Raw genomic sequence first — 24199 nt, 5'->3', positions numbered from 1 at the left:
TCCTCTCAAACGAAGAAGTACACCAATAGGAAAGATACGGAACTTAAATAAAAGGTACTTCAGAATAGAATACGAATATGAAATAAAAATTTGACACCAAGTATCACTCCCTTTCCTATAAAACCACCTCAACTACAAACCACCACCCTTACAAAACCCCCACCCATAAAAGCCCACTAAGAGTAAAAGAAATCTGGTCGGTGTAACATAATATGGGACTCAATTGAAAGGTATTCGGATGTAGAGTAAAAATTTGGCTAAATTCGGGACCAAGTGTGGGCGGCCGTCCACCCCCAAACAACCCCCAAAGGAACCCAAAAAACCTCCAAGAGGGATATGTAGGTCGACGGGGACTCTAATGAAAGGTCTTTGGATGTAGAATACGTATCTGACAACGATATTAGGGACCAAATATCTGCGGGCCAACAAAAATCTACCGAACCGACATGCCGTTCGACCGGGGCTATATGGGATTTCAACGAAATAACTTTAAGAGTAAAGTACAAATCTGATATTCGAATTTGAGGACAAGTATCTGGGGGTCCACCACCACAAAACCCCTCGAAGAGACATGCAAATCGATGGGGACAATATGGAACTCAAATCCAAAGACTTTAAGAGAAGAGTTGGAGTTATGCACTCATATTTGGTGGAAGGTAGGTCCAAGAAGAATCTATTATGGTACTTTAAGGCATGTATAGCCCATAGCACTGGGCTACTATTAGGTGTTTTGAAGCACACGGGGCTAGCTAGTTACCTAATGTAACTCATTTGTCTAGGACAAAAGCATTCAATAAACTTGATAAATGTAATTCATGGTGAAAGGTGTATAATATTCGGCCTGCACGAACCTAAAGCCCTCCTTCTATATTTAATGTTATATTTATTTTATTTGATTTCTACAGATTTCCAATTATACAAACTGCTATATGTTATTACAAACAAACTTTTCCCTCTTATGAAAATTACAATCGATATCTAATTGCTGATTCTCTGTTTGCATAGCCCTCTTCATCTACATTGAACAAAGTTTTCGAAAGCAAACATTAACGTTACTTAAATTCAACATCAAATGTGTTTGTACTAATTTTTATGAAGGAGACAAAAAGGAAAAACAACAAAATCTCATTTTAGCAAAGTTATGCCATGCAAAAAAATTCCCAAAAATTCCCATCGATGCCCGTTTATTGCTCCATATGCATAAGCCAATCGATTGCTATTTGACTTTGGCCATGTTGTTAATGCTGTTACTTTGGTTATCTTTTCCAATTTGCTTTTTGATATTGGCCATTAAAAGGAAATTGGCTCTTGTGAAATGCATAACCAGAGTAGAAAACATAAAAATGAATAAAAAGAGAATATTCAAATACACGCCCCAAGTTAACAACCCAAAACAAGAAGAAAAATCATATTCCATTTCATACAGAGAGGAAACCAAAGAACAAAAATCTTACTTCCAGTTGGCCCTATTGTTTTTGCGTTTCTGTCCCAAATGAATGCTGCTGCCTAGTGCTTGGTAACTTTTTCTAAGATGCCAACTAGCTGACTCGGCTATCCTCGACGGGGCTGGGCTTTGCTAGAAGTTTGTGACCCAGCTAGTTAAACAATATCTAATGACCAGAAACTACAACTATGGCAGTTAGTTTGTTTTTTTTTTTTTTTGCAGCCAACAAAACTTTCCATAACAGCTTGAAGAAATAAGAAAGTCATAAAAGATGGAAATCTGTTACAAAAGAAACTCAAGCGAAGAACAAGCAAAACGTTGGCAAAAGTTTCAAGGCTTTGCCAGAAAAATGAAATGGAAAAACTTGCAATACCTATTTGAGTTGCTTGTAGAACAAATGCAGAAGAGAAAAATGAGAAAAAAAATAAATTTTCTAAATATAAGAATAATAATTAAGAAAAGAAAAAAACAAAAAATTTTATATATGTTAAAACTAAAAAAAAAAAAAAAATTAAAAAAAAAACAAGTGAGGGCGTGCTAAGTTCGCCCGAGCCGAATCTTATATACCCTCCACCATGGATTGCATTTGTCGAAGTCTATGCACGGTATCTCTTTTTAGGCAATCAAATAATATTGAATAAGAATTGCGCCTTGTTGGGGCTCAGAGAGCAAAATCGGGAGATCGCTTTATATGGGAGCTGTATCAAGCTATTGCTCGATTTAGACCATACTACAACCATGTACAAAATTTCTTCCAAATCGGATGAGAATTGCGCCCTCTAGAGGCTCAAGAAGTAAAGATCATAGATCGGTTTATATGGCAGCTATATCAGGTTATATACAGATTTGCGCCGTACTTAGCACAGTTGTCGGAAGCCATAACAAAATTCCTCCTTCAAAATTTCACTCAAATCGGACGAGAATTTCTCCCTCTTAAGGTTCAAGAAGTCAAGACCCAAGATCGGTTTAAGATGGCAACTATATCAAAACATTGACCGATTTAAACAACACTTAGCGCAGTTGTTGGAAGTGATACCAAAACACTACATGCAAAATTTCAATCAAATCGGACGAGAATAGCGCCCTCCAGAGGCTCAAGAAGTAGTTACAAACAGAATGATCAATTTTGAAGGCTGTAGAGTGATGACAACAGACGGACAGACGGACGGACAGACGGACGGATAGAAGGACGGACAGATGGACGGACAGACGGACGGACAGACAGACGGACGGACAAACGGACGGACAGACGGACGGACGGACAGATGGACGGACAAACGGACGGACAGACGGACGGACGGACAGATGGACGGACAGACGGACGGACAGACAGATGGACAGACGGTCCGTCCGTCTGTCTGTCCGTACGTCCTCCCGTTCGTCTGTCCGTCCATCTGTCCGTCCATCTGTCCGTCCGTCCATCCGTCTGTCTGTCCGTACGTCCGTCCGTCCGTCCATCCGTCCGTCTGTCCGTCCATCCATCTGTCTGTCGATAGCACGCTAACTTTCGAAGGAATAAAGCTAGCCGCTTGAAATTTTGCACAAATACTTCTTATTAGTGTAGGTCGGTTGGGATTGTAAATGGGCCATATCCGTCCATGTTTTGATATAGCTGTCATATAAACCGATCGGGGGTCTTGACTTCTTGAGCCACTAGAGGACGCAATTCTTATCCGATTTGGCTGAAATTTTGCATGAGGTGTTTTATTATGACTTTTAACAACTGAGCTGAGTTTGGTTGAAATCGGTACATAACCTGATATAGCAGCCATATAAACCGTTCTGGGGTCTTGAGTTCTTGAGCCACTAGAGTGCGCAATTATTATCCTATTTGACTGAAATTTTGCAGGAGGTGTTTTGTTATGACTTTCAACAACAGTGCCAAATTTGGTTGAAATTGGTCCATATCCTGGTATAGCTGCCATATAAACCGTTCTGGGGTCTTGACTTCTTGAGCCACTAGAGTGCGCAATTATTATCCAATTTAGCTGAAATTTTGCATGAGGTGTTTTGTTCTAATTTCCAACAACTGTGGTGAGTATGGTTCAAATAGGTCTATAACCTGATATAGCTGCCATATAAACCTATCTGGGGTCTTGACTTCGTGAGCCACTAGAGGCCGCAATTATTATCCGATTTGGCTGAAATATAACATAACGTGTTTTGTTATGACTTCCAACAACTGTTTTAACAATGGTTCAAATCGGTTCATAACCTGATATAAATTTTGCACAAATACTTCTTATTAGTGTAGGTCGGTTGGGATTGTAAATGGGCCATATCCGTCCATGTTTTGATATAGCTGTCATATAAACCGATCGGGGGTCTTGACTTCTTGAGCCACTAGAGGACGCAATTATTATCTGATTTAGCTGAAATTTTGCATAAGGTGTTTTGTTGTGACTTTCAACAACTGTGCTAAGAATAGTTTAAAACGGTTCATAACCTGATGTAGCTGTCATATAAACCGATCTGGAGACTTGACTTCTTGAGCCAATAGAGGGCGCAGCTCATGTTATCGCGGTATAATCAAGGCGACGAGAGGAAATCTGGAATGAATGAAAGATGTTTCCGGTCGTATACCTGAGACGACAACTGTGCTAAAAATGGTTCAAATTGGTTTATATCCTGGTATAGTTGCCATATAAACCGATCTGGGGTCTTGACTTCTTGAGCCACTAGAGGGCGTAATTAATCTCTGATTTAGCTGAAATTTTGCATGAGATGTTTTGTTGTGACTTTCAACAACTGTGCTAAGAATAGTTCAAATCGGTTTATAATATATTTGGGGTCTTGACTTCGTGAGCCACTAGAGGGCGCAATTATTATCTGATTTAGCTGAAATTTTGCATGAGGTGTTTTGTTGTGACTTTCAACAACTGTTCAAAGAATGGTTCAAATCGGTTCATAACCTGATATAACCTTCTCTCAAGACCTTTAACATACGTCTTAAATATGGCCCGAATCGGTTTATAGCCTAATACAGCTCCCCTATAAACCGATCTCCCTATTTTACTTCTTCAGCCCCTAAAGTACGCTAGGGCGCGGAAATTTTATTTTTTTATTTGTTTATTTATTTATTTAATTATTAACTTTTTTATTTTTTATATATTTTTGTGTTTATTTATTATTAACATTAAGAATGACAACCCAAAACATTCGACAATCACTTCATGGCAGTGGGGAACAAATCTTTTGGAAGTTAAAACAAAACAAAAAGCCATCCCAGCCATTTAACGCCCATTTCAATTGATCACTCCCCCCCCCTCAACTATGATTTGATCATTTATAACTTTGCCAAACATCAATCACAATTTTTGACATCATCCCTAACAACAGCAACATCACCACCCCTTTCCCCCATCATCAATGTAGAAGTTTTGCTTTACAAATTGTGAGAAGTTACATGGCATCACAGAAAAAAAGAAATTGAAATGTGTGCCAACATTAATCCTCTCGATAATAGTGCACATTTACTTTGTGGTGTACCTAGGGACATATGAGTTATTTTAATTACAGTCAGTTCATTAATCATACGCCACCCATAGCCTCTGTCATGTTATAACATATAACAGCAAGTGACAGTTTATTTATTTGTGGTTACTGTGCTAGATGAACAGAGGGACGGACGGACGACGACAAATGATATGATTAAAATGTCCTACTGCTAATGTAAGTGACTGACTGCTTAATAAGGTCTTTATTGTCCTAGGAGGTTGGAAGGCAGGCAGGCAGTAAGGCAGATGACTTGACCAAAGTCATGCAAGTTTTATTAAAGATTTATTTACACAGACACACATGTTTACCATTAGAGGATAATAATGAATGCGTAATAAGAGATTTATTGAATAACGTAGTGATTTGGAAAATTGTGAAAAGTAATTAAACATTGATATTAACCACATGGTTAGGCACCAAATTGCTATAAAAGAAAGATTTGTTAGTTTAATATGTGGTAAATCTATATATATGAGCATGTATTGGTTAACCATCATGTATGGCTTGTCAACTTAAAGAGATTTGGATTAATCATTTAAGTAATGCAGAGAGGGAAGAAGTATTGGAAATGCCTACAATGTTGGGCATATTTGTCAATTGACGAAATCGTATGAAAAATTTCCAAAAAAAAAAGAGTCCAGAAACTTCTTTATATGGGAGTTATATCGAAAAGTGGTTCTTTAAGCGTCATACTTGAAAACATGTAAGGGAATTCAAGACGACGATCGGTTTTAAATTCCCATTAAATCGAGTAATTATTGGTTGCCCAAAAAGTAATTGCGGATTTTTCATATAGTCGGTGTTGACAAATTTTTTCAACGGCTTGTGACTCTGTAATTGCATTCTTTCTTCTGTCAGTTATCAGCGGTTACTTTTAGCTTGCTTTAGAAAAAAAGTTTAAAAAAAAGTATATTTGATTAAAGTTCATTCTAAGTTTTATTAAAAATGCATTTACTTTCTTTTAAAAAATCCGCAATTACTTTTTGGGCAACCCAATATTTTATTTTCGTTAATGTAGTCAAATGGACAGGAGGCGTAGCTCCTGATGAAACTATTCTTGCAATATGCAGCTTTTTATACCACCACTATAGGAAAGGGGGTATATTCATTAAGACTTTCCGTTTGGAACACATCGTATTAATCAATCAATCCAGTCCAAAAATTGTGATATTGACCTAAAATGTAGTGCAGATCCGTATTTCTTTAATAAGCAGATTAAGTTCTTAAAAATATATAGCTGCCATATAGGCCGATCTTCTGATTTAGGGTCTTAAGCTTATAAAAGGCGCATTACTTATCCCATTTCAAAGCGATTAGGACCACGCCCAGTAGGGCAATGCAAATTTTGCTCATTAACATTAACTAAGGAACAGGGGCAAACTTCTCACATATCAATGAGTGCAGTGCAGTCCGATTCAAGTTTAAGCTCAATGATAAGGGGCCTCCTTTTTATAGTCGAGTCCGGAACGCGTGCCGCAGTGCGACATCTCTATGAGGAGAAGTTTTACATGGCATAGTACCTCACAAATAATACCAGCATTAGGTGGGGAAAACCACCAAAGAAAATTTTTTCTGATGATCTCGATAGGATTCAAACCCAGTCGTTCCGCGTCATAGGCGGACATGCTAACCTCTGCGCTACGGTGGCCTCCAGTTGGGCACTGGAGACTATTCTAGATATCCCACCCATTGACATACAGATTAAGTGTGAGGCAGCCACTGTGGCTATGAAACTTAAGGCGATGGGAGAATGGATTGAGGATGGGAGTAGCTCATGTTATCGTGGTATAATCAAGGCGACGATAGAAAAACTGGACGGATAGCAAGAGGTTTCCGATCGTATATCTGAGACGACACTTGAGGTCCAGTACAAGGGACTGCTGCCATCGGCACAGTCTTGGATTGAAGGAACCCTAGTATTGCCATTTGGAAGATCATGTTACATGGATGGATCAAAGCTAGAGGACAGAGTAGGCCTGAGGGTCTATATTGAGAACCCAGCTTCTGAGATCTGTTTTAGACTGCCAGACTGTAATACGGTCCTGCATGAGGAGTTTCGTGTGATCACGGAATACGTCAGGTGATGTGGGTGCAGGGCCATAGCGGTGTAAGGGGGAGTGAAAGAGCAGACGATTTGGCGGTGAAGGCCAGAGGACTGCCATTAATAAACTTGCCATATGGAAGATGATGTTAAACGGATGGATTAAAGCTAGAGGACAGAATGGGACTGGGGGTCTACATTGAGTACTCAGGGACTGAGATCTGTTTTAGACTGCCTGACTATAATACGGTCCTGCAGGCGGAGATGCGGGCGATCATGGAATGCGTGAGGTGGTGTGGTGCTAACGCGAAGACGTCGAGTGTGAACATCTTTACGGACAGCAAAATGGCCATAAGGTGAATAACAACCAGGAGGGTAAGGTCACGAGCAGTCTATCAGTGTTAGAAGGAGATTAACACCTTCTCGCAGGATAGCACAATCCACATCGTTCCTGTGCCGGGCAATAACGGAGTAAGAGGGAAATAAAGGACAGACGATTTGGCAGTAAAAGTCGGACTGCCGTCAATGAATTTGGTCAACCCGAAGTCTTTCGGAGACCGAGTTAAGGGCGTGGCCGACGACTGCGCAGTCGGTAGGACGGCAAAATAGTCCGTAGGATGGTAAAATTGCCATAAAGGCAATAGCAACAAGGACGGTAAGGTGACGAATAGTTTTAAGCTGTAAGAAGGAGATTAAAGCCTTCTTCGCATCGCTTGGGTGCCGATTTGTTAGTGAAGGCCAGAGGACTGCCATCAATAAACTTGGTTTAGCCGAAGTATTTCGGGTCGACGCAGTTCGCAGTTTCAGTGTAAGAAGGAGATTAACGCCTTCTCTGAGGATAGAACAATCCGCATCGTTTGGGTGGCGGGTCATAACGGAGTGAATGTCACGGAAATCGGTTCAGTTTTTGATATAGCTTCCATATAAATGTTCGTCCGATTTGCAGTAGTAATGCAATAAAATGGTCATTTGTTAACCGATTCTCTCGAAATTTGTTAGAAAAGATGTTCTCTTGACTCCCGATATTACTGCTAAATTACATGGAAATTGGTTCAGATTTAGATATAGCTCCCATGAATATATATCGCCCGATTTTCTCTACTAGAGCCACTGTAAGCGCATTTTTTGACCAATCTTGCCAAATTTTTGCACGACGTTTTCCTCGACGACTGCCACATTATCTGAGAAGTTTGCCCGAAATCGGTTAAGAATTAGATATAGCTCCCATATATATGTTCGTCCGATTTGCAGTAGTAATGCAATAAAATGGTCATTTGTTAAACGATTCTCTCGAAATTCTGCAGGAACGATTTGCTTATGACTCTCAACATTACTGCTAAATTACATGGAAATCGGTTTAGATTTAGATATAGCTCCCATGTATATATATCGCCCGATTTTCTCTCCTAGAGCAACTGCAAGCGCATTTTTTGACCAATCTTGCCAAATTTTTGCACGACGCTTTCCTCGATGACTGCGACATTATCTGAGAAGTTTGCTTGAAATCGGTTCAGATTTAGATATAGCTCCCATATATATATTCGTCCGATTTGCAGTAATATTGCAATAAAATGATCATTTGTTAACCGATTCTCTCGAAATTCTGCAGGAAGCATTTGCTTATGACTCTCAACATTACTGCTAAATGACATGGAAATCGGTTCAGATTTAGATATAGCTTTCATGTATATATATCGCCCGATTTTCACTCCTAGAGCCACTGCAAGCGCATTTTTTGACCAATCTTGCCAAATTTTTGCACGACGTTTTCCTCGACGACTGCCACATTATCTGAGAAGTTTGCCCGAAATCGGTTAAGAATTAGATATAGCTCCCATATATATGTTCGTCCGATTTGCAGTAGTAATGCAATAAAATGGTCATTTGTTAAACGATTCTCTCGAAATTCTGCAGGAACGATTTGCTTATGACTCTCAACATTACTGCTAAATTACATGGAAATCGGTTTAGATTTAGATATAGCTCCCATGTATATATATCGCCCGATTTTCTCTCCTAGAGCAACTGCAAGCGCATTTTTTGACCAATCTTGCCAAATTTTTGCACGACGCTTTCCTCGATGACTGCGACATTATCTGAGAAGTTTGCTTGAAATCGGTTCAGATTTAGATATAGCTCCCATATATATATTCGTCCGATTTGCAGTAATATTGCAATAAAATGGTCATTTGTTAACCGATTCTCTCGAAATTCTGCAGGAAGCATTTGCTTATGACTCTCAACATTACTGCTAAATGACATGGAAATCGGTTCAGATTTAGATATAGCTTTCATGTATATATATCGCCCGATTTTCACTCCTAGAGCAACTGCAAACGCATTTTTTTACCAATCTTGCCAAATTATTGCACGACGCTTTCCTCGACGACTGCCACATTATCTGAGAAGTTTGCTTGAAATCGGTTCAGAATTAGCTATAGCTCCCATATATATATTCGTCCGATTTGCAGTAATATTGCAATAAAATGGTCATTTGTTAACCGATTCTCTCGAAATTCTGCAGGAAGCATTTGCTTATGACTCTCAACATTACTGCTAAATTACATGGAAATCGGTTCCGATTTAGATATAGCTCCCATGTATATATATCGCCCGATTTTCACTCCTAGAGCAACTGCAAGCGCATTTTTTGACCAATCTTGCCAAATTTTTGCACGACGCTTTCCTCGATGACTGCGACATTATCTGAGAAGTTTGCTTGAAATCGGTTCAGAATTAGATATAGCTCCCATATATATGTTCGTCAGATTTTGGGTAATTTGCCATAATGTTGTCATTTGTCAACCGTAGTTATAACAGTTTGAACATATTTGCTCGCCGAGGTCCCTCAAAATTGGTTCAGAATTGGATATAGCTCCCACATTGTACTTATAGGGTAGGTGTAGGGTAGTATACAGTCAGCACCATCCGATTTTTGCCCTTCTTTACTGGTTTGTTATAGGTTGATTCATTGGCGGTTTGATGTTTTCCTAATCTCCAATCGGCAAATTTTTGTTACAAAATTGTTAAGATATTTGATTTAGTTTTTATCTCCTTCTACACTTAGATTTCCATAGGGAATTTAAGCATTGTCACATTTCTTTTTGAGTTTACACATGGAAACATTCTTTCTCTCTATAACCCCCCTCTCCCAAGTCTCTATGATTCGCCATCCACCCATATAGCCATAGTTAATGGGATTTCATTTTGATTTGCTATGGCGCATCTAACCACAAACTGTTTATTAAATTGTGGGCTATGCCCAAGCCCAAGCCCCATCCCAAGGGTGAGATGTTATGAGGTGAAGTGAAGTGGGGCAATGTTTAAAAGAGCTATGGCAAATGTGAAAGTAATACAAATTTGCACAATAAAACATCGACAGCTACAGCGGTAAGTCTCCATGGGTAAAACTAGAGAGTGTGTGTGTGTGTGTGTGTGGGTGTGTTTTATGTTGTTGGGGAGTTCCAGCAAATATTTCCAATCAACCAATACGTGTGTGTTGGTTATTTGCAGGGCTCAAATAACGCCAATGCAACTGAAAAACCACACATATGGGACTTGGCCTCTATGACATTGCCGTAGCGTAGAGTTAAGAGAGTTCGTATATGGAGTGTTGTGTATGTATGTGTGAGCGTTTTGTTATATGCCTGTTATACGATTGCTTTGCTATCCCCAGCATACGATATGATTGTCCTGTTGCGATAAGCAAACCGCATAATCTTCTTAACTTTGGGTTAAAGCACGCACCAGACTATGTATGGTAGCAGGAGCAATAGCAAACGCCAGTTTTATTCGCAATGGCCAAACTCACACATTACACACTCACGCCTAACACATAATTGTCTGCCGCACCAATAACTGGAATCTGCTACATACATACATACATATGTAATGGAAACAAGTGACCAAAAAGCTCTCCTGGGGGCTGCATACAAAAGGTGTACCAACGCACACATTGTAGAGTAATCCGAGTTTTATTTGAAATTCAGAAAAATTCTAAGGAGGCAAATGATTGAAGAAACAAAAGAAATTTTTCAATATATGGGCAACGAAGGGGAAATAATTCAATGGCCCTAAAGAAATGAGAGTTTTGCAAATCAGAGCCCATTTCAATTCCATCAACACACTAAACTGCTTAAATTCATTTGGAATATGAATTTCAAAAAATCCAAGGAAAAGATATTTTAAGACAGAATGAACTTCTGGGGCAAGTTAAGTATGGATAATTTGTACAAGACCCTTAAGATAGGCATCTATTTTCCCTATGCTAATGGATATAACGATCAATTTGCCCAAAATGGAGCTTAAATGTTAGATTTGCCATTAGGCCAACAAGCACCTCTTTTGGTGATACCATGCTGAGGGGCATAAGAATCAAGGCATTAGCAGCACAGAGCGACTAAGAAGACTGTGATTAGAGAAATACTACAAGGAGGGGTTTTATTCCTCATTTTGCTGCTCACCCTTGGATTCCTTGTCATTATGGTAGGTGGCTCCCTGCTATGTCCCTACTATGTCGGAATTGATATTTTTCCCAAGAAAACTTTTCTGGTAAACTGGGTTAATAACAAAAGGCAGAATTATCGGCTAATCTTGAAAATTATGCTTCGAGTAATGCAAGCAGTTGTAAAATCCACTCTTTTGCTGCTTTTGTTTATTCAAAGAATTTTCGGATCTTTTTGGGGGAGGAAATGAAAGCTGTTGCCTACGCGAATGTGATTGTCATTAAGGTAGGTGGCCAATTATTCCTGCTATCGGACCTTCAATGATTTTTCTCAAGGTCCCTTTTGTGATGTATTGGGTTCGGTGACATTGGGAAGGGCAGAGATATCAACATAATAACCAATAGAGGCTTCAATTGGGGAGGGAGACAAACACTGGAAAGATTGGTTTCATACCATTTTTATTTTGTTGCACTGGGTTATTAAGGTCCTGTGAGTAGAGTGGGAGTTGTCTTTGCTCCCCAATCGGCATTGACGGTATCTAAATACCATGCAGATTAATCAATGTATCCCTACCTCAGGGATTGATTGAAAAAATTTTGACCAGAATTTGATCCCCAGGTAGTTGCCTACTCTGGTGGATGAGGGGAGACAATTTATCTCTACTATAACGGATTTCAGCCAAATTGTTTGGATGGTCGAAAACTTGACTTAAATCCCAGAAAGACGGAGACTAGTATTGTTTGCCGGTGACAGGAAGTTTGCTGCTGGGAGACAAGGTAACCTTTGGATATTGGCCACGAAACTTCTTTATCTTCAATATGTGCTGCCCGATTGAAGTTTCTGGTTCAATGCTATAACAATTTTTGTGGCCTCTGCCAGAAAGGGCCTCCACAGGATTAATAGGAAATTTGAGGGTACAACGTTGGTTTTGACCTTGAGAGGGTGGAATAGTTCCAGGAGGGAGGCCTCCTTTCTGAGTCCTTTACACCTGTACACTAAAAGTCAATAGTATTGCTGCCTTTCCCTCGGGCTAGGAAAGCTGAAACTTTCAAATCCAAATTTGCCCATGAACATTCCATTGAGGAGAAAGGACAAACTTCTCCAATATCCATAAGTGCTGCCGGATTCAAGTTTAAGCTCAATGATAAGGGGCCTCCTTTTTATAGCCAAGTCCGAACGGCGTGCCGCAGTGCTACACCTCCTTGTGGAGAAGTTTTTACATTGCTGCCATACCAAATGGTACAGTACCTCCCAAATTTTGCCAGCATTAGGAAGGGATAACCACAGCTGAAAATTTTAATGATGTTTTCGCCATGATTCGAACCCAGGCATTCAGCGTTGTAGGCGGACATGCTAACCTCTGCTCTACCGTGGCCTCCAATTTATGGGACCTGCTAAATATGTAGTATAGACGGGTGGCAATGAAAATTGCCGCTCTCTTCTCAACATAAGAATCTTGGAGCTGGTTCAGACTGGAGAAGGAACGACGAGGAATAGGTCAAATGGGACTTAGAGTCACTTTATACTTGTTATAACTCCATAGTTAAAAGTTGAGAGGTTTAGGCCAGGGACGGTATATTCGATGTTTACTGCTTGTATTGGGTTGCCCAAAAAGTAATTGCGGATTTTTCATATAGTCGGCGTTGACAAATTTTTTCACAGCTTGTGACCCTGTAATTGCATTCTTTCTTCTATCAGTTAACAGCTGTTACTTTTAGCTTGCTTTAGAAAAAAAGTGTAAAAAAAGTATATTTGATTAAAGTTCATTCTTTCATTACTTTTTGGGCACCCCAATATTTTGCCATCTATGGATGGGAGTCTGGTCTGAAATCAGGTTATTTAGTCTCCGCAAAGTGATCAAAAAGGTAAGGGGACCTAAATTATGCTTATCTCTGTCGCTTGTAGCAGCGCAATGAGGTAGGTGCTGAAATCTTTGATCTTGAAGGAGGACATCTTAAAAGATTGCCCTGAGAGAGCAGCTGGCACTTCATATATGGGAGAGAAGGACTTCATATATGGGAAAGTTCTAATGAAGGCACACTACATACGTTTGGTTAGGTTAGATTTAAGTGGCAGTCTACCCTCAAACTCACTAAGATGTTCAGCCAGTGCGGGACACACACACAGAAGGGGTTCTGTGGTCTCTTTTTCTTCGATGACCTCACAGTTTCTGCAAAAGTCGTTGCTTTATACCAATCGTGATAACGACATTATATCTCAGCCATTCCATCACTTCCTTAGTTCCAAGAATCTCCGCTTGATATATACTGCAGTGGTCGGGTAACCTTTTCGATATGACCAGTTCTACATCCTTAGAGTAACCCCAAAGCCTACCTGGCTGTCTAGTTTGGAACCATCCGCATAGAAGTCTATGTAACTTCTATTACCAGGAATATCAAAGTTCCAATCGGATCTATTAGGAAAAGTGGTACAGTACCTTTTTTTCAAAGAGCGTTTCAGGTAGGGTGTAATCCACACTGCCTGTAACATTGGATAACACAAGGCTAACACAGTGTCCGTAGCTGCCACATGACCAAAGAGAAAGCTCCCTTAACCTCACGCCAGTGGTCGCTGCAATTTGTCTAGTCACAATGTACAGGGGCATAATATGTAGCACTAAATTCACTGCATCAGATGGTGTCGTCCTCAGTGCGGCTGTTATGCACAAATAAGTCATCCCTTGGATCCGGTTGACTATTGAACAGAAGGTGGACTTTTGAAGCACCGTCCACTAGACTACAACACCATATAGCATTATAGGTCTGACAACTGCAGTATATACCCAGTGCATGACACGCGGTCTAAACCCACAACTTTTCCCAATGGCTCGTTTGCAGGTGTATGGGGCATGAGTTGCCTTTCTTGCCCTTTCCAAAATGTTGGATTTGAAGTTCAATTTCCGGTTCAGCAAAACACCCAGGTTTTTATGCGCTTTCTATAAATGGCCACATTCTCTCCTCCCAAGGGGAGAGGTGCCACTGTAGGTAACTTATATGTCCTGCTGAAAGGAACTACTTTTGCCTTGCATGCATTTACTCCTAGACAACTTTCGGTAGACGACATAGCACGTAGATCTTCCAGAGTGCTGTGAAACTTTCCCCTAAACGCATTCCACACGTCATCAGCATACGCAATCACTTTTACACCTTTTTCTTAGATTGTAAGATCTTAGATTGTTAAAGGCTATATTCTAATGTAGAGGAGAAAGTACAACTCTTTGAGGTGTTCCTTTGCTTGCCCATCTTTTCAGATCCACAGATCCCAAGCCTGTCGTAATGCAGCGTTTAGATGCCTAGAAACTCCAACTCCTTCATGATTGACGTCGGTTTTACGTAATTTAAAGCACCTTCAATGTCAAGAAATGCTACCATTGTCGGAGGCCACCGTAGCGCAGAGGTTAGCATGTCCGCCTATGACGCTGAACGCCTGGGTTCGAATCCTGGCGAGAAAAAAAAAATTTTCAGAAAAAATTCAGAAAAAAATTTCAACGGTGGTTTTCCCCTCCAAATGCTGCGCACTGCGACACGCCGTTCGGACTCGGCTATAAAAAGGAGGTCCCTTATCATTGAGCTAAAAACTTAAATCGGACTGCACTCATTGATATGTGAGAAGTTTGCCCCTGTTCCTTAGTGGATTAATGTGGATATTAATGGGCAAAATTTGCAATTTGCTACCATTGTATATTCCTTGACAGCGATAGAACCCTCTATGTAGCCGACTAGGTCGTGAAGGGCTGTTTCAGTGGATTTGACTTTACTATATGCATGCTGCTGCCGCGATAGGCGATCTCCAGGGATCTTCTTGTCTTCTGAAATACCAATCTATAGGGTTTATGGACCATAAATCGAAAGATCTGTTTATATGGCAGCTATTCTTCAATAAAGTCTGATCTGTGCCAAAGTTCCGAATTTCAGCAACATCGCATAATATAGGACGGTTAATACTGAGAGACGGACGGACAAACACACGAATACCCCTCAATCGTCTTAGAATGTTAGAGCGAAAATAATGCAAACTGTATGAAAAATTGAAAAAGTGACAAATTTCCTGCTTCCGAATTGTTTCCGGTTACTTCAACCTTTCTACAGGATTTGTTATTTTTCAAGTTTGCATTGCACCCTAATACCAATTTCTATAAAATTACTTTGTAAAATATATGACTTCAACTCTGACATATACTTTGTCTTTTCTTTATATTGCTGTGTATGTGTGTGTGTGTGTGTGTGTGTCCCTTGTGCATTTGTGTGCTGCCCTGCTGTCTCAAAGAAAACTTTTCAACATAAATTTTCTTCTGCTATAGCAAAAATTTTGTTGGTTTTTGTGGTTGCAGGGCCGCTACAAAATTTATTCTTCTTCAACATTTACTGTTCTGTGTGTTGTGGCTCCATATACACATGCCCATCTACATACATCCACAATCCACATCTAGTAAAAGTCATAAAGTAATTTGTGGCCTAAGTAGATATTCATCCTTTCCTTGCGAAATGCTGCAAATGCGGTTTGGCCGGCCATAGCATCATAACATTCGATGTACTATGTACTTCTCAACTCATCTCAGCTCATGGCACCTTTGGTCTCGTATAGCTCTAATCTCTTTTTGCTTGGTTTACTTGCACATGAACATTCTTAATCTTCAGGTAAAAATGGTTGCATACAGTTTGTGAGGGCGGGGTGGACCAGTAGGGTATCTGTATTTGAATGTTTGGTGTGGGAGGGTTGGTTCAGAATTTTGAACTGGAGTGAAGTTGTAAGAATTTTCATGGTTTAAGTTATGTGGGCAAAAGTATTGCCAATGGCAAAGATGTTTTCACATCAATTGTTAGTTCATATTGTATTTGAAAGGAATTTGGTTTCGTTTTTATACCCACCACCAAAGGAGGGGGCACACTAATCTAGTCATTCCGTTTGTAACACCTCGAAATATGCGTCTCAGACCCCATAAAGTATATATATTCTTGATCGTCATGACATTTTAAGTCGATCCAGCCTTGTCCGTCCGTCCGTCGGTCTGTCCGTCCGTCCGTCTGCTCGTCCGTCTGTCCGACCGTCCGTCTGTCCGTCCGTCCGTCCGTCTGTCCGACCGTCCGTCTGTCCGAACGTCCGTCTGTCCGAACGTCCGTCTGATATAGCTGCCATATAAACCGACCTTCGGTCTTGACTTCTTGAGCCGCTAGAGGGCGCAATTCTCATCCGATTTAGCTTTGGCATCACTTCCAACAACTGTGCTAAGTATGGTTCAAATCGGTTCATACATGATATAGCTGCCATATAAACCGACCTTCGGTCTTGACTTCTTGAGCCGCTAGAGGGCACAATTCTCATCCGATTTGGCTGAAATTTTACACTTGGTTTTTGGTATCACTTCCAACAACTTTGTTATGTATGATTCAAAGCGGTTCATAATCTGGTATAGCTGTCATATAAACCTATCTTGGATCGTGACTTCTTGAGCCGCTAGAGGGCGCAATTCCAATCCGATTTAGCTGAAATTTTGCCCGAGGTCTTTTGTTATGACTTCCAAGAATTGTGCTGAGTACGGCGCAAATCGGTACATAACCTAATATTGCTGCCATATAAACCGACCTTCGGTCTTGACTTCTTGAGCCGCTAGAGGGCGCAATTCTCATCCGATTTGGCGGAAATGTTGTACAACGGCTTCTCCCATGACCTGCATGCGCTTACTTGTTGTGTTTGTATTTGTTTTTCTGATACCACGGTAGCGATTGCCTAGGTCACTGTTCGATGGACCCAATAACCAGTATCAGAGGCAAAACGTCAATTTTTGATTTTGGCAATCGTCATAGAGTGCAAACGGTGTTTTATGCCTATGAGTTTGGAAAGCCCAAAATCAAAATATTGCACCTAGGTGGCAACTCTGTAATTGTAAACAATCTGCTAATAAATATTTTTTTTTGGTTTTTTTAAACCAAATTTTGAAAAATAAACATTTGTGTGCATGACTGGCTGACAGATCTTCGCCCAGCCCAAACAGCTAGAGATAGAATAATGAAATTTTGCACGAATGTTGGTCTTGGGTCGTAGGCACAGGATAAGTCTGAATATGATGATATTCGTACGTTTAGGTACCCAAAAGGACCAAAAACTACGAAATGGTACAATTTACCCAGCGCGAGCGGAAAGGTCTAGAATTATGTTTTTGTGCTCAAATGAAAGAGCGTCGAAGTTAGGTTTGATAAAAAAAAATTTTGGAAAATCGTACCAAAAGTTGGAGAAATAGTACGTTTAGTATCGAAATTGTAACCATTTGGTACTTTCTTTGTAAATTGAACTAGAGCTCTGAAGTATGGACCTTAGGTACGCTATGGTAACTATAAGAGTTTTTTTTGAAACATGTAATTTAGGTACTACAGAAGGTACCAAAAACGTACGAAATGTGTGAAGTTTGTACATGGTGGATGCATAAAGGTAGAATTTTTAAATTTGACTTTAATACAGACAACGGGGAAAAACGTACGTTTAGTTTATCAAGAAAATATATGATGGGTGACTAAATGATCCATAAAAAATTCGTACATTTTGGTACCAAAATTTAGTACCATTTGGTAATTTCTTTTACAGATGGAGCTATGGGTCTGACATTTGGCATGCAGGTACAACTAGGAGAAATATAATGAGTGACTAGGACCTTTTTGCATTTCGTACATTTTGGTACTAAAATTGTCGCTATTTGGTACTTTCTTAACAGATGGAGTTAGAGGTCCGAAATTTGGCATGTAGGTCAAAATTATAGATATATGATGGGCGACTAAATGACTTTTTCACAATTCGAACATTTTGGTACCAAAATTGGTACTTTCTTTATAGATGGAGCTGGAGATCTGAAATTTAGCATATAGGTAAAACTTAGAAATAAATGATGGGTGACTAAATGACTTTTTCACAATTCGAACATTTTGGTACACAAATTGGTACTTTCCTCATAGATGGAACTGAAGGTATGAAATTTGGCATATAGGTAAAACTAAGAAGTAAATGATGGGCGACTAAATGACTTTTTCACAACTCGAACATTTTGGTACAAAAATTGGTACTTTCTTTAAAGATAGAGCTGGAGGTCTTAAATTTGGCATATAGGTAAAACTTAGAAATAAATTATGGGCGACTAAATGACTTTTTCACAATTCGAACTTTTTGGTACAAAAATTGGTACTTTCCTCATAAATGGAACTGAAGGTATAAAATTTGGCATGTAGGTAAAATATATGATGGACGACTAAGGTATTATTTTCACAATTCGAATATTTTGGTACCAAAACTGGTACTTTCTTTATGGAGAGAGCTGAAGTTCTGAAATTTGGCATGTAGGTACAACTAAGAAATAACTGAAGAATGACTAATTGATCTATTGTTCGAACACAATTTTGTTCGTCCGACCTAATGTATACATCGGCAGAAAGGTAATTTTGTCTACTTTCATTTTTATACCCACCACCGACGGATGGGGGTATATTCATTTTGTCATTCCGTTTGCAACACATCGAAATATCCATTTCCGACCCTATAAAGTATTCTTGATCAGCGAAAAATCTAAGACGATCTAGACATGTCCGCCCGTCTGTCCGTCTCTCGGTTGAAATCACGCTACAGTTTTCAAAAAAAGAGATATTGAGCTGAAACTTTGCACAGATGCTTTTTTTGTCCATAAGCAGGTTAAGTTCGAAGAAGGGCTATATCGGACTATATTTTGATATAGCCCCCACATAGACCGATCCGCTGATTTAGGGTCTAAGGCCAATAAAAGCCACATTTATTATCCGATTTTGCTATAATTTGGGACAGTGAGTTGTGTTAGGCCCTTCGACACCCTTCGTCAATTTGGCCCAGATCGGTCCAGATTTGGATATAGCTGTCATATAAACACATCTTCCGATTTAGGGACTTAGGCCCATAAAAGCCAAAATTATTATCCGATATTGCTGAAATTTGGGACAGTGAGTTGTGTTAGGTCCTTCGACATCCTACGTCAATTTGGCCCAGATCGGGCAAGATTTGGATATAGCTGCCCCCCGATTTAGGGTCATAGGCCCAAAATTTGGATATAGCTGTCATATAAACACATCTTCCGATTTAGGGTCTTGGGCCCATAAAAACCAAAATTATTATCCGATATTGCTGAAATTTGGGACAGTGAGTTGTGTTAGGCCCTTCAACATCCTACGTCAATTTGGCCCAGATCGGGCAAGATTTGGATATAGTTGCCCCCCGATTTAGGGTCATAGACCCAAAAAAGCTGCATTTATTATCCGATTTTGCTGAAATTTGGGACAGTGCGTTGTCTTAGGCCCTCCGACGTCCTCCGTCAATTTGGCTCAGATCGGTTCAGATTTGGATATAGCTGCCATATAGACCGATCCCCCGGTTTAGGGTCGTAGGCCCATAAAAGCCACATTTATTATCCGATTTTGCTGAAATTTGGGACAGTGAGTTGTGCTAGGCCCTTTAACATCCTTCTTCAATTTGGCTCAGATCGGTCCAGATTTGGATATAGCTGCCATATAGACCGATCCTCCAATTAAGGGTCTTAGGCCCATAAAACACGCATTTATTGTCCGATGTCGCCGAAATTTGGCACATTGAGTTAAGTTAAACCCCTTGACATACTTCTGCATTACCGCATAGATCGGTCCAGATTTGGATATAGCTGTCATATAGACCGATCTCTCGGTTTTAGGTTTTGGGGCCAAAAAAAAGCGCATATATTGTCCGATGTTGCCGAAGTTTGGGACAAAGAGTTAAGTTAAGCCCCTTCACATATTTCTGCAATGGGACATAAGTTATGAGTTTTGCATCGGATTTTGACGAAAGGTGGTTTACAAATATACCCGAGGTGGTGGGTATCCAAAGTTCGGCCCGGCCGAACTTAACGCCTTTTTAGTTGTTATAAGGATTCAAGTGCCCAAATTGGCCCTAAATAGGAAAACTAAGGCAATGATTAGAAATAGCTTCCATATGAACCGACCTCAGGATTGATTTCTTGAGCCCCTAGATGTCGCAATTATTTTCCGAATTGACTAAAATTTGACACACTGACATCACCAATGACCGCCAACATTCAAGGCAGCTATGGTTCAAATCGGGGAGCTATATCAGGTTATGGATCGATTCCGGCAACTGAAAATATAGTGCAACATTGCATATTTGATGCTGGCGGTCATAGAACTTTTCAGTATGTAAAATTTTAGCCAAATCGGATAGTAATTTCGCCCGCTGGAGTTCAAGAAATCAGTTTGGAGAAGATCAATTCAATGCCCACCGCTAAAATTAGGCTTGGCCTAGATCACATTCACTTCATATCTTGTCAGCTTCGTCTTGATAACCCCACAGTCGATTGTGTGTTCATACCACTATAAATTTTGAGTATATTTCCATAAACACCCACCAAATATGGTCCTGTGTGGTCTATAAATAATGTTATGAACTTCACTTTTGTCTCTATGCCCAGTTTTGTCCGTTGAATTGAAAATTGCCTTTACATATCATTCCCCCAGTAGATAAATGAAATCCCAATATTCATTAAAATGCCCATAAATGGCAACTCTGTTTATATATATGGCGCATAGAATGGGGGTACGACTTACCTTTTTACAATAATCCAACAAATCGAGTTTATCACGCAGACAAGTTGCGCCCGTTGATTTCTTATTCAAATCTGTTACCCAGCGTCCCTCCTCGGAAAGATATTGCGGCTGATAGATTTGACCAGCTTCGCAGAGTACTGCAATTTGTGGTTCCCAACGTGGTGAAGCAGCCTGTAAAAGTAAAAAAAAGAGGAGAGAGAGAAAGAAAAGCAACAACTGTTAGTATTCTGCTGCGGCTTATACATCATTATTTTCATTTCTAGGGTTTAGATAAAAAAGCAATGAAAGAAAAGATACAAAAAAACTGGCAATCTCCGCTCTCAGCAAATACGTGATGTAAAATCTTGCGTTTATCATAATCAGCAGCAGCTCCCGCAGTACTTGTCGCAGCCATTGCATAGCTGCAAATCACCTTAGACAGCCTTAGCAACTCTCTGTTCCTTTTCTTTTTTTTTCATGCCAGCAGTTGTAGTCACTTTAGAGTCCTCTTTTGCCAGAGCTTTACACAAAACCCCATTGCTGCACTTTTGTGAATTGTTACTTAAGTTACGAGTACCGTATTATGGACAAAGGCAGTGGGGGATTCTTTGAGTTCTTTTCTCCCTGCCTGCTATTTGTGCTTATATTATGATGAAAATGATAATAGTTTTTTATGGCTAATACATATTACATAAGGGAATTAGGCTTTGGCTTTATTCCTGCTCTTACTCTCTCACACTCTCCCTGCTAGTTTTTTTTTCTCTACTCGCCAAACTCCAAAGTCCTGGCGTTATTAAACTTTAAAATTTATAAGGACATAGGCTAAGAATTTGTCTAATGCTTGGAGATTTGCAGATTATGACCATTTTAAGACTACCATGGCGATGAGATCATGGAATTATTTAAATGTTGCTTGGAGTTTTATTTTTCCAAGGAGTATGAAGCATAAAAAAGTGTCCATAAAAGGCAGAGAGTTGTAAAGGCAAAAAGGAGCTACGTTTTTCCTTGTAGTGGTAGGTACTGAAAAAAAAGATTTGGTATAGAACCAAATCGGTTTATGCTTGAATCATTTCAAGTTGCCTTTAAAGACTTAATTTCCAAGGAATTTTCGATAAATACAAAATTTGAAAAAAAAAAAAAAATTCTTAAAAACCATCCTTAGCTCCCGATGCAGGGAGCTAAGCATTGAGCCTTGCGTCAATGGAATGACATTCCGTTTAACTATAATGCCATTCGGTTTCTAAAAGTTATACAGCAAAACAAACCTGAGTGCCTTTATTACACAGAACAACTCTGCAGTTGGTCAACAGTGTAGCACCAGCAATCCATTCGTTGAAAATTTAAACAATTCAGCTTTAGAAAGGCAATGAAGAAGCCATTCAAATAGTGTCTCTCAACCTAGACCAAAAACGGGAGGAATGCTATAAACGCTACCTACGACATCTGAAGATAAGCAAAAAGGCTTTAAGTTCCGGGCAGGGCCGAACTTTGGATACCCAACACCTTGGATACAAATGTAAACCACCTTTTATCATAATCCGATGAAAAATGCATAAGTTTTGCCCCCATAGCAGCTATATCGAAAGATGGTCCGATTTGAACCAAATTCGGCATGGACATTGGGAGGACTAATAAGTGCAAGTCATTGCTCATTTTTGCAGAAAAAAGTCTATGTGACAGCTATATCCAAATCTGAACCGATCTGGGCCACATTGAAGAGGCATGTCGAAGGGCCTAACACAACTCATTGTCCCAAATATCGGCGAAATCGGACCATAAATGCGCCTTTAATGGGCCCAAAACCTTAAATCGAGAGATCGGTCTATATGGCAGCTAGATTCAAATCTGGACCGATCTTGGACAAATTGAAGAAAGATACCGACGAGCCTAACACAACTCACTGTCTCAAATTTCGACAAAATCGGACAATAAATGCGCCTTTTATTAGCCCAAAACCTTAAATCGAGAGATCGGTCTATAAGGCAGCTATATCCAAATCTGAACCGATCTGGTCCAAATTGAAGAAGGATTTCGAAGGGCCTAACACAACGCACTGTCCCAAATCTCGTCAAAATCGGACAATAAATGCGTCTTTAATGGGTCCAAAACCTTAAATTGAGAGATCGGTCTATATGGCTGCTATATCCAAATCTGGACCGATCTGGGCCAAATTGAAGAAGGACGCCGAAGAGCCTAACACAATGCACCGTCCCAAATCTCGGCAAAATTGGATAATAAATGCGCCTTTTATGAGCCCAAACCCTTAAATCGAGAGATCGGTCTATATGGCAGCTATATCCAAATCTGAACTGATCAGGGCCAAAGTGAAAAAGGATGTCGATGGGCCTAAGACAAATCACTGTCCCAAATTTCAGCAAAATCGAATAGGAAATACGCTCTTTATGGGCCCAAAACCTTAAATCGAGAGATCGGTCTATATGGCAGCTATATTCAAATCTGGACCGATCTGGGCCAAATTGAAGAAGAACGTGGAAGAGCCTAACATAACGCACCGTCCTAAATCTCGGCGAAATCGGACAATAAATGCGCCTTTTATGGGTCCAAAACCTTAAATCGAGAGATCGGTCTATATGGCAGCTATATTCAAATATGGACCGATCTGGATCAAATTGAAGAAGCATATCAAGGAGCCTTACTTATCTCACCGTCCTAAATTTTGGCGACATTGACCAATAAATGCGGCATTTATGGCCCCAAAACCTAAAACCGAGGGACCGGTCTATATGGCAGCTATATCCAAATCTGGAGCAATCTGTGCTATATTGCAGAAGTATATCAAGGGGCCTAACTTAACTCACTGTCCTAAATTTTGGCGACATCGGCCAACAAATGCGCCTTTTATTGGCCCAAAACTTTAAATCGAGAGATCGGTCTATATGGCAGCTATATTAAAATCTGGACCGATCTGGGCCAAATTGAAGAAAGACACCTACGAGAATAAGACAACGCACTGTCCCAAGTTTCAACAAAATCGGATAATAAATGTGGCTTGTATGAGCCTAAGACTTTAAATCGGCGGATCTGTCTATGTGGCAACTATATCCAAATCTGAACCGATCTGGGCCAAATGGAAGAATGATGTCGAAGAGCCTAACAAAACCCACTGTCCCAAATTTCACCAAAATCGGATAATAAATGTGGCTTTTATAGGCCTAAGATCTTAATTCGGAGG

General features: G+C 40.0%; 1 protein-coding gene across 11 annotated transcripts in view; it reads right to left on the bottom strand.

Annotated features, from left to right (window-relative positions):
• LOC106085709 (amyloid-beta-like protein) overlaps positions 1-24199 on the bottom strand; it is a 484321-nt gene that overhangs the window by 128170 nt on the left and 331952 nt on the right. For all 11 annotated transcript variants that reach the window (XM_059366964.1, XM_013250073.2, XM_013250075.2 and 8 more), the window contains exon 2: positions 21028-21198. In XM_059366964.1, the coding sequence (XP_059222947.1) occupies positions 21028-21198 (171 nt within the window). The remainder of the gene's footprint in view (positions 1-21027; positions 21199-24199) is intronic.

The sequence above is a fragment of the Stomoxys calcitrans genome, chromosome 4 (genome assembly GCF_963082655.1).
Source record: "Stomoxys calcitrans chromosome 4, idStoCalc2.1, whole genome shotgun sequence".
NCBI lineage: Eukaryota > Metazoa > Arthropoda > Insecta > Diptera > Muscidae > Stomoxys > Stomoxys calcitrans.
Note: the sequence above shows the minus strand (reverse complement) of the source record. Positions and strands in the feature narration are given on the sequence as shown.